The sequence below is a fragment of the Macrobrachium nipponense genome, chromosome 23 (genome assembly GCF_015104395.2).
Source record: "Macrobrachium nipponense isolate FS-2020 chromosome 23, ASM1510439v2, whole genome shotgun sequence".
Lineage (NCBI taxonomy): Eukaryota > Metazoa > Arthropoda > Malacostraca > Decapoda > Palaemonidae > Macrobrachium > Macrobrachium nipponense.
Window position 1 is genome coordinate 71,914,961 of NC_061090.1, and position 12,729 is coordinate 71,927,689.

The 12,729-nt window shown below is 34.1% G+C and overlaps 1 protein-coding gene across 1 annotated transcript; it reads right to left on the reverse strand.

Annotated features, from left to right (window-relative positions):
• Positions 1-2,308: 2,308 nt before the first annotated feature.
• On the reverse strand, positions 2,309-12,729 carry LOC135197031 (uncharacterized). Its single transcript, XM_064223943.1, has 4 exons — positions 12,695-12,729; positions 12,098-12,246; positions 9,030-9,151; positions 2,309-2,535 (listed from the first exon to the last, which is right to left on the reverse strand). Exons 1-4 carry the CDS (start codon positions 12,707-12,709, stop codon positions 2,402-2,404), a joined length of 420 nt encoding a protein of 139 aa, XP_064080013.1. The 5' UTR covers positions 12,710-12,729; the 3' UTR covers positions 2,309-2,401.

Sequence of the window (12,729 nt, forward strand, 5' to 3'; positions counted from 1 at the left end):
GGCCAGTTCATGGCCACGGAGGATACGGCTACGGAGGATATAGCCACTGAGGATACGGCTACGGAGGATATAGCCACTGAGGATACGGCCACGGAGGATATGGCGACAAAGGAAATGAAAACCTTGACCCGTTATCCCATGAAATGGTATCATCTGGACGTGATGGAAACGGACCTGATAAATCTTTCCATGACAGGGAACTGGCCTTAGAAATATGTATGACAAACATCATTTTTAGAGACCTGGAATTTGATGTGGATCTTAAAAATGACGAAATGTTCTCTGAGGAAGCAGGATTTGCTAAATGTCAGAAATCAGGAGACACCACGGGATCTGTTATCGAGGAAGAGTCCTTAAGATATATCGGTGGATATGTAGTGAAAAAGTTTTCCTTTAAATATCCAAATATAGGGTACATTGTTAACAGCAAGACGTCAGAGACATGGGTCCATTATATAAGTGAAGGAAAACTCTATGCACCATCAGACGACTTTTTTTTTTAAACTAAAAATTTGTAGAGAAATTTTTACAGCAATTCATGGCTTCGGTCTTAGACCAGAAACGGAATGCATAAAAACAATGGCTGCTGAAATGAAATCTGCTGTCACTGGTGTTCCTGACGAGGTTGTGGAATTTTTTGCCAAAATATCAGTGTTTTTTAGAATGCGGCACCTCAACAACATTATCGACATGAGTAAAAAGAAACAGAGGACTTGCAGGAGTACAGTAAGAAAAACCATGAAAACAACAACTTAGTTTTTCCCCTCGGGGTCCACACCTGGCTCGGTGACAAACAAACTCATGCATATCTCAATTCCATCACCATTAAACTGTCATCTTTGTTCTGTTAATATGTTAGGATTGAAATGAGAGTTCATTGTACCAAAACAACTTTCTCTATGTTAATCCTTAACTCGTTGTGTAGGATTTAGTACCAAGGACAACTTTCTCTAAATCCATACATCTTTGGTTAGGAATAAGTGACAGTCAATAAATTACAGTATTTGTGTTCCCTTGAAAGGTACTCTATACCCTATGACTTTTTGTTTAGAAGCATCAGATTATTATAAAACTGTGATGTATGGTCTGCCATAAGGAAAATCTGTACTCTTAAGTAAAACAAAATCAAACCATTTATACCATAAGAAGTTTTTTTTTTTTTTTTTTTTTTTTTTTTTTTGAAAGGTATCCTTGCATCGTGTTACTACGTATACCTGTCAGTCAGTGCTGTCAGGGGAGACTGTTCGTAGCGTGACGTCACGAGCAGAGGGAACGTATTTTCGCTCGCTGATGAGCCGACCTCTCCGAGTATATTTAAAGGACCTTCGGCTAATGAGGATATGGCTACGGTGGATATGGCCACGGAAACGGAGGATACGGTTACAGTCATGGCAGTTTTGGACAATGAACGCTCCACTGAGATAAGGAGAATTTAGTACAAGTTATTCTTAGTATCAATTACATTGTTATTTCCCTGCATGAAATCAAAAGTAAATAAAAAATAATAAATAAAAAGATAAGAGATGATATTTTTTTATTTCCTACCAAAATTTATGCCTGCATTTAGATGCAGAATGCAGTATAAGATATATTATTCATACACTGATAAATTGTAGGAAGTTCTTGATATCAGCGAGAGCGTTATTGGCCGTTATGAAGTCAAAAGTAAATAAGAGAAAAATAAAAACAAGATATGAAGATATTGTCTGAAGTATAGGAAATAATATCCGTTCACTGGTAAACTGGCTCGAATCAACTGCTCGGTAAGGTTTTATAAATGAGGGTACTTTAAAATCCAACCCTTAGAAAGCTGTACATATTATAAGTCTTTTATTATCATCAATTATGAGCAACTTATAAGTTATTTGTCTTTAGTCATCTGTGTTGTGGATTTAAAATGCATTCCAGAAATAAAGCAATAAATGAATAATTCACTAGTTACACTCACCAAACAAAACAAGTGAAGAATGCGCCAGAAGAAACGAGTTTTCTGAACAGCGTATAATGTTGTATTAAACTCTCTGCCCGTGGACCATGATACTTTCAGCCACGGCCCGGTGATGGCCTGTGTTGTTGGCCCCTATTGCGGTGCCAGGTGCGCCATCTTGACTTATTCAATCTTGAATAAAATAAAAACTTCTGAGGCTAGAGGGTTGCAATTTGGTATGTTTGATAATTGGAGAGTGGATGATCAACATACCAATTTGCAGCCCTCTAGCAGCATCTCAATAGTTTTCTTTTACAGAAAACTAAAGTTATGTGGACTAAAAATCAAACAACTCATTCCCAATTTTCATTTATTCTCGTCTTTCCCTTATTTTGACACCAAATTCATTTGCAGATATTGATAAGTAAATCGCTAATCTTCTCCACACGCCATGAAGGAGATTCGGAGTCTAAGTTAGCCATGGTGGCCATATCCGCCGTAACCGTGACTCTGGTGACCGTAGCCACCGTAGCCGCCGTAGCCACCATGGCCGTGTCCACCGTGACCGTGTCCACCGTGACCATACCCGCCATAGCCGTGGCTATGCCCTGGTTCGGGTACAGGGCCGGCCGTAGCTCCAAGAAGGAGAGAGATGATGGAGATTAGGGTGACGAACTGGAAAGAATATGGAAAATTTAGTCAATTTATTTATCTAGGACATTTTAAAAATTATCTTTTTTGAATATGGTCATAATAAAGGTAATTCCTAATCTAAATTATTTCATTTCGAGTTGTTTAAAAAACAAAGCACATGAAAAAATATGACGCTCCATTACTTAGTAATGAAATAATAAAATCAGTTAAAAAATATATATACTTAGAAATTATGGCAAGGGGAATTGCAAAAAAAATTGCAAAATTAATAACTAAATTCATTATGAGGTATTCCTTAAATTCAACCAATGAAATTGATCATAAACAATAATCAGCTATTATGGCAATGGCAATAACTAAATATTTTTAGAATATTATTAAACTCATGATGAGATATATCCTTAATTTAACAAATATTCGTTAAATAAAGATTAACTTTTTTTTTTTGAATCACAAAAATCTGTTCTCAAGAGTTTGAATTTTTTCTTCTTATTCCCAACTCACGATTTTGGAGAACATTTTGAAGACACAATCAAGGGAGTTGTGACTTCTCTCATTCTGTGCCAACTATTTATATGTACAAAAAGGCCGCAGATGGTTTACTTTCAAAAGGCGAATTACAAAATGTGGTGTGATTTTGCAATGGGAAAAAATTGGCTTCAATTGAGCAACATCTTTTAGGTTTCTGTATTTTGTGCTTTGTACTCTGGTTACCTTTTCCTCTTCAAATCTTGCAAGTTTCAGTTCCGATTGCAACTTTTGTCACTGAATTGTTGCATGGACACTTCTGTACAGACTTCGTATGGATTTACAAAATAATCATCATATGCTTTCAGCTAACATTTTGTTCTGAAACAGACTGGCCATTCCACAGAATCATACATACATTAACGTGTCAATATCTTTAATTATGCGAATTAGCAATATTATTGTGTAGCTGTACAATATGAATATTCCATTGTTGTATGTGTTTAAGAAATACAGATGAAATAATTGGTACATATGGCTTGTATTTATTATTATTTACACTCTTCTTCTCAACAATAATCTGGAAATCTGTTCATAATTCTAAAATGATATATATTCCTACTATGAAAGAGAGGTATATCATAGTGTCACCTTATCGCCATCAATATTATAACCATTGTAATTATAGTCACTGTGAAGCAAATGAGATTATAAGCCTTTTGCTCCATGTTTAGATTTTCAGTTCCTAATGCATATGCAACTTACTTCGTGATAATGCATATCTAAATTCTCCATACTGATATTCAATGAGGATCAAAGCTTCAAGGAACTTATAAATACTGTTCACTAAGATTTATTTTGCTCATGTAATCACTACTACTGTACTACTATAGTCAATTCACTTAAGGTAGATTCTTGTGCCTACGAGACGTGTCTTTGGCGGCCTCTGATTGGCTGGTAGCTCAGTGTCCCATTATTTTCGTCTGTGTCTTAGAAAACTAGCAATATGTTTATATTTCTTCAATCATCTCACGCTTTGCATAAGATAGGAAAGTTCTGGTCATACCTAAGGATTCAGTATTAATTGTACAACTAAGTTATCCTTTCCTGAAATCAATAAGATAAAACACAAAGGAATTACAACGAGTAAAAGTGAAGAGAGATGCATTTAATTCTTTATAACTGTTTTTACTTATCATAGGATTTTTCATCATTAACGCGATCAAGATAAAGTAAAACTTGTGTTTTCATGCAACAAATTCACCCTGAATACACTGGTGTTTTCAAATTTTATATGCGTGTGATATGTAAAGAGAAAATGAAGAATATATCTTATTATGTTGCATCCGTAAATTATTCAAGTTTGCCGGTATTGCCGAGAGAATCTGATCTGCAAGACGTTGTTTGTCGTCTCAGCAAGAGATTTGAATTGCCATTTAGCGATATAAGAGGTCCAGTTTTGACAATATTTACCATGTTATATCAATACATTTTTTTGTAAATAAATACACACAATTTCCATTATAACTGTTAAACATTTTCAATCCAATATCATATAGTATGTCCGGACATATCTGATAAGGAAAAAAATAATAATGATCAGATGGATGCATCTGATATCGTTAGCTCAGATCTCGGCGGGCCGCGGGGAATTCAGTCCAGCAAAGAAATTGAACTCTGTGAACAGACTTGGCACTCTTCAACTCAGCCTAAGCTTTAATCAGGTTGTTTCAGAATATTGTATCTAATCTTATTCTATGAATATATTTTCAAACGAAAAAGATATCAGAGACTTATTTGAGTGAAATGAAATAATAATCTCAGTGAAGTAATAAACAAAAAAGAATTAAGAAAGATTGACTTCCTTTAAGGCCGAGTCAAGTACGGATGCAACATGACAAGACATATTCTTCATTTTTTCTTCACATATTACAAGCATCTAAAATCTGAAAACACCAGCGTATTCAGAGTGATTTTATTGTATGAAAACATGTATTTTATGTGCTGTTGATCGCATGAATTATTTAAAATCCGATGATAAATAAAAACAGGCATAAAGAATGAAATGTTTCTCTCTTCACTTTTACTCGTTGTAATTCCTTTGTGTTTTATCTTATTGATTTCAGGAAAACATGTCGACTTAGTTGTACAATTAATACCGAATCCTTAGGTATGACCAAAATTTTCTTATCATTTAGAAAACGTGAGATAAATGAAGAAATAGAAACATATTGCTAGTTTTCTAAGCTACAAAACGAAAATATGACGCACTGAGCGAGCAGCCTACCTCCCGGTACCATCCAATTAGAGGCCGCCAAACAAACGTCTCATAGTCACAAGAATCTATCTAAATGAATCGACTATAGTAATAACAGTGATTAATATTATTTTCATTCTTGTGTTAGCCAGATCTGATGTGATACTGATTTCCAAACCGGCCCTGGAACCTTTGATCACATGGGAAAAATAAGTCTTTGCTGGTAGTTAGACCTTTGTTTGTTTTCGTTTTCAGTTTTTTGTTAAGGAAATCATTAGGATGGTTATTTGTCTGTCTGTAAGCACTTTTTTCTATCCCCCTCAGATTTTACAAACTACATACTATATACTATATATACATATATATATATATTTATATATATTATATATATAATATATATATATATATATATACATATACATATACATATATACATATATACATATACACATATATACATATAGATACCAATAATATACATTATATATAACCATATACATTACATATATTATACAGATATCTAACATATAATACAATATATAACATATAGATACATATATATACCATATATATAACATAATATACAATATATATACAGATAAATATATATATATTATATATATTACTATATATATCAATATCTTGTTAGGAACACTAGTTATTCTGATGAGATATTCAACAAAAAGCACTTATTTTTACTTTAAAAATAATTTGTCCAGCGGTTACTGGGCCTTCCAACAAAATTGCTTTTACTACGATAGCTTGTAGGCTAAAGAGTAAAGTTTACCAGCAATACAGACAATAAAATACACTTTGAGGGGGTAATTGAAAACGAACGTAAAAATTCAAATTTATTACAAGAAGTTACTTGCACACATCCTCGAATTATTGGCTGAGGGCACAGTCACATACACTTAAAACTACCATTCAGACTCACAGCTAACCTTCACTCAAATGATAGTTAGAGGGAAAGTGTCGAGGAGAAGGGAGAAAAACAACTTCCGCACTAAGTCAGTAATAAGTGAGAGATTAAAGAAAGAAAGAAATGCTTAACCTAACTGAACACAATATTTACGGAAATGTACCATTACATATATATATGTTCCCACGGTATGGACAAAAACACAATCCCAGCACTGAAGCAGTTTAGTAAACGAGTGATAGTTTCGATGGCACTCCGGCTTTAGTCGTCCCAGGACACTATTGCTTATTCGTGGATAAAAAGAGCACACATAATCGGAAGCTTACTCTTCTTCACGACCAAAAGGCCTCCTAACGACTCTCAGAAGATCTCGAGACAACGGCCGTTTGTAGAATGTTTCTAGAGGCGTCACCATAACTAGTCGAGAGGACTCAAGACGTAGACGATGACGATGGTCTCGGTACACTTGGAAGCACGAGAACGCAACCGCAGTCACAAAAGGGGGTAAGGTGTATGCATCCAAGGACATTGATGCATCAGCAGCAGACGAGTCCACTCGAAGCAAGACTTCCAACAAAATCTATGTAGCAGAGCAATGGTGCAAGGTGGTGATCGCCACACTGATCAACGGGCCGTGAAAAAGGGCGAGAACTTCTCTACAGGAGAGCCGAAAGCAATCTCCCCTCCATCCAGACGAAAAATATGTAAATCGCCTCTTAAACAGTCCAACGTGGCAGGAGACTGAAGATGAAACTACCGAAGCACTCGTACATGAAAGTAAAGAGAACTTTTCATGGGCGGAGTACCAATTAGCAAATAACATTCAGTGGGGGAAGCGCAACAATACAAAACTCGAACCAAGAATTCGAGGCTCAAATGAACTGATCAAATATTGACAGCAATTAATAAATGTTTACTTTAATGGAGCCACGAGATAAAATTTAAGTAGCTGATATTACAATATATATATACATATACATATATATAGATTTATATATGTATATATATATGCGTACAGTGATTCCAGGTGTCATGGGACCTACTTTCGGAACTCTTGTCCAAAGAACAGATAATAAAGTCTCAACTCTTCGTAATTAAATGGTAGAGATCAGCCACCACAATTATGTGTTCTGCACTTTTCTCTATCTTAACAGATTTTTGTGCTTCTCAGGTATTATTATTGTTTGTACATTTTTACATAAGAGGCCTGACGTTTATTTATATTAGAAAAAACCATAGCCGGTTATTATATCAGTGGTAAACGCATTGCAAATGGAAAAATAAAATAGTAGGTTTATATTTTTTGTCATTCAATTACTACGACTCTGATGACAAACTGGTTTATCAAAGAGAAACTTCATAAGAAAAATAATGGAAATTTACGAAACTAAACATTTAAAGAAAACTGATTTACACAGAACTAAAAATGTACGATTTTTTTTTTTTTTTTTTTGTAAGAAGGAAGATGTTTTAGGAAATTTCAGGTTCCAACAATTTTTTTTTTTTTTTCAAAGAAAAATCAGTCTGACATTTGTTATGTCGGCTCTGGACAATGATCGCAGTGAATTATTCATATCACTCATGGCAGATCCATTGCCAGGGCTAGGTCATGACCACAGAGGATATGTCCACTGAGTATACGGCCGCGCAGGATACGGCCATGACGGATATGGATATGGAGGATACGGCCACGGAAACGGAGGATACGGTTACAGCTATGGTGGTTTAGGACAATAAACGCTTCACTGAGATAATCGGAAATTCAACGCAGGATATTCTTCATATCACTCACAACGTTATTTGCCTACATGAAATCAAAAGTAAATAAAAATAGTAAATGAAAAATAAAAAATAAAATTATGACGATATTTTTTTATTTCCTACCAAAATTTATGCCTCCATTTAGATGTAGATTGGAGTATACGATATATTATTCATACATTGATAAATTGTAGGAAGTTCTTAATATCAGCCCCTGTGTTATTGGCCGTTATGAAGTCAAAAGTAAATAAGAGAAAAATAAAAACAAGATATGAAGATATTGTCTGAAGTATAGGAAATAATATCCGTACACTGGTAAACTGGCTCGAATCAACTGCTCGGTAAGGTTTTATAAATGAGTGTATTTTAGAATCCAACCCTTAGAAAGCTGTACATGTTATAAGTCCTTTTTTATTATCATGAATTATTAGCAACTTATTTGTCTTTAGTCATCAGTGTTGTGGATTCAAAATGTTTTCCAGATATTAACCAATAAATGAATAATTCGCTTGTTACACTCACCACACAAAACAAGTGAAGAATGCGCCCGAAGAAACGAGTTTTCGGTACAGCGTATAATGTTGTATGAAACTCTCAGCCACAGCCCAAAGAAACTCTCAGCCCGCGGCCCGATTGTGACCTGTGTTGTTGGGCCCTATTGCGGTGCCAGACGCAACATCATGACTTATTAAACCTTGAATAAAATAAAAACTACTGAGGCTAGAGGGTTGCAATTTGGTACGTTTGATAATTGGAGAGTGGATGATCAACATACCAATTTGCAGCCCTCTAGCCTCAGTAGTTTTTAAGATCTGAGGGCGGACAGAAAAAGTGCGGACGGACTGACAAATAGCATCTCAATAGTTTTCTTTTACAGAAAACTAAAGAGTTATGTGGACTAAAAATCAAACAACTCATTCCCCATTTTCATTTATTCTCGTCTTTCCCTTATTTTGACTCCAAATTCATTTGCAGATATTGATAAGTAAATCGCTAAACTTCTCCACACGCCATGAAGGAGATTCGGCGTCTAAGTTAGCCATGGTGGCCATATCCGCCGTAACCGTGACTCCGGTGACCGTAGCCACCGTAGCCGCCGTAGCCACCATGGCCGTGTCCACCGTGACCGTGTCCACCGTGACCATACCCGCCATAGCCGTGGCTATGCCCTGGTTCGGGCACAGGGCCGGCCGTAGCTCCAAGAAGGAGAGAGATGATGGAGATTAGGGTGACGAACTGGAAAGAATATGAAAGATTTATTCTATTTATTTATCTAAGACATTTTACAAATAATTCTTTTAAAATATGGTCATAATAAAGGTCATTCCTAATCTAAATTATTTCATTTCGAGTTGTTTAAAAAACAAAGCACATGAAAAAATATGACGCTCCATTACTTAGTATTGAAATAATGAAATAGATTAAAAATATATATATACTAACAATTATGGCAAGGGGAATTACCAAAAAATTGCAAAATTAATAACTAAATTCATTATGAGGTATTCCTCAAATTCAACCAATGAAATTGATCATAAATAATATTCAGCTATTATGGCAATGGCAATAACAAAATATTTTTAGAATATCATTAAACTCATGATGAGATATATCCTTAATTTAACAAATATTCGTTAAATAAAGATTAACTGGTTTTTTTTAAATCACAAAAAATCTGTTCTCAGGAGTTTGAATTTTGTCTTTTTATTCCCAACTCACGATTTTGGAGAACATTTTGAAGACACAATCAAGGGAGTTGTGACTTCTCTCATTCTGTGCCAACTATTTATATGTACAAAAAGGCCGCAGATGGTTTACTTTCAAAAGGCGAATTACAAAATGTGGTGTGATTTTGCAATGGGAAAAAATTGGCTTCAATTGAGCAACATCTTTTAGGTTTCTGTATTTTGTGCTTTGTACTCTGGTTACCTTTTCCTCTTCAAATCTTGCAAGTTTCAGTTCCAATTGCAACTTTTGTCACTGAATTGTTGTATGGACACTTCTGTACAGACTTCGTATGGATTTACATAATAATCATCATATGCTTTCAGCTAATATTTTGTTCTGAAACAGACTGGCCATTCCACAGAATCATACATATACATTAACGTGACAATATCTTTAATTATGCGAATTAGCAATATTATTGTGTAGCTGTACAATATGAATATTCCATTGTTGTATGTGTTTAAGAAATACAGATGAAATAATTGGTACATATGGCTTGTATTTATTATTATTTACACTCTTCTTGTCAACAATAATCTGAAAATCTGTTCATAATTCTAAAATGATATATATTCCTACTATGAAAGAGAGGTATATCATAGTGTCACCTTATCGCCATCAATATTTTAATCATTCAAATTATGGTCACTGTGAAGGAAATGAGATTATAAGCCTTTTGCTTCATGTTTAGATTTTCAGTTCCTAATGCATATGCAACTTACTTCGTGATAATGCATACCTAAATTCTCCATACTGATATTCAATGAGGATCAAAGCATCAAGGAACTTATAAATACTGTTCTCTAACATTTATTTTGCTCATGTAATCACTGCTACTGTACTACTAGCAATAACGGTGATTTATATCAATTTCATTCTTGTGTTAGCCAGATCTGATGTGATACTGATTTCCAAACCGACCCTGTAATCTTTGATCACAAGGGAAAAATAATTCTTTGTTGGATGCCAGACCTTTGTTTGTTTTCGTTTTTACTTTTCTGTAAAGGAAACAATTAGTTTGGATATTTGTCTCTCCGTCCTCACTTTTTTTCTATCCCCCTCAGATCTTACGAAATACTGAGGCTAGAGGGTTGCAAATTATTATGTTAACCATCCATCTTCGTTCATCAAACATACCATATTGCAGCCCTCTAGCCTCAATAGTTTTTATTTTATTCAAGGAAAAATTTAGCCATAGTACCGCAGCAACACAGGCCACCACTGCCGGATGAGAGTTTCATAGAGCATTATTATACATTGTACAGAAAACCCGATTGCTCCGATGAAATTTCTGCGAATTTTTTTTTTCCATCATAATAGACACCACAAGCTCAGTCTCGTTTGATTATTTTTAATTCTCTAGATGATATATATATATATATATATATATATATATATATATATATATATATATTATGATTTAGAATATATACATACATGCATATATATGCATATGTATAGATATATATATATATATATATATATAATATATATATATATATGTTTATATATATATATATTATACATATATACATAAGATATATATATACTATATATATATATATAATATATTATATATATATCTAAAATATATAATACAAATATATATTTATATGTATAAGTATACATATATAATACATATATATCTACGCATATATTTACATATACAAATATAATATATATATATATATATATATATATATATATATATTATATATATGGCTTCCGACCTGGATTAACCGAACCTAAATGGTCTCTAATCAATAGATCCGAGCAGCTCTCCAATGACACCTGGTGCAGACAGTGATTCCAGGCGTCGCGTCATGGGAACTACTTTCGGAACTCGCGCGCAAAGAGAACAAATAATAAAATCACAACTCTTTGAAATTAGAGAGATGGTCGAGATCAGCGACCACAACTATGTGTTCTGCACTTCTTTCTATCTCAACAGATTTTTGTGCTTCTCAGTAATTATTATTATTTATAAATTTGTACATTAGAGGCATGTTGTTTATTTATAGTAGATAAAACCATAGCCGGTTATTATATCAGTGTTAAACGTATTGCAAAAAGGAAAAGTAAAATAGCAGGTTTATATTTTTGCCATTTAATTACTGCGGCTCTAATGACAAACTAGTTTATCAAAGAGAAACTTCATAAGAAATGATAATGGAAATTTACGAACAATTTTTTAAAGAAAACTGATTTACACAGAACTAAAAATGTACGAAAAAAAAAAAAAAATTAAGAAGGAAGGTGTTTTAGGAAATTTCAGGTTCCAGCATTTCAAAGAAAAATCAGTCTGAAGAAATATTTTGGTCCCTTTGAGGTATTCCTTCGTAGGATTTATCGGCCATATCCATACCCATGGCCACCGCGCCCACCCCCGTGTCCGCCGTGTCCGCCGTGTCCATATCCTCCGTGGCCGCCATGCCCACGGCCACCGTAGCCATACCCAGGTTCCGGATCGGGAGAAGGATCTGCCATGGAGGATCCGAGGACCAGGAAGATGGAGAACAACGCAACAAACTGTGCAGGGAAAAATCGATCAGTCAATTAACTTAATATAAATAAAAGTTTTTAAAAAAATTAACTTAATCAATTTTAAGATTTATTCTTTCATTTTATATATATTGTTTTTATAAATGAAGAGAAATGAGAGAAATCTATTTGTTGTTTTGACAATTAGTTTTTTCACAGCGTTGTAGAGAGCTAAAGAGATGTGGTGAACACTGCTAGTATATCACTGCTGCAAGTCTAAAATTAAGATCTTGATAATTAAACCATTAATGTATATATATGCATATAATATATATATACTATATATATATAGAAATACATATATATGTGTGTGTGCATGCTGTACATCTTTTAAGCACATTTGCAGACACACACACACACATTCATATTTTACCATATTCATATTTACGAGCTTCTAACGTTTCTAATTTGTCTGCACAAAACTTAAGCAACTTACGAGTTTGTAGAACATGTTGAAGTCTGCTGAGTGAC

Excerpts from the sequence above, each read along its gene's own strand:
- LOC135197031 (XM_064223943.1), bottom strand. Across the intron at positions 9,152-12,097 it reads CACGGCGGACACGGGGGTGG|CCACGGCTATGGCGGGTATG; the intron begins GCGCGGTGGCCA and ends ACCAGGGCATAG. Across the intron at positions 2,536-9,029 it reads CGGCGGATATGGCCACCATG|GGCATAGCCACGGCTATGGC; the intron begins GCTAACTTAGAC and ends TACCCGAACCAG.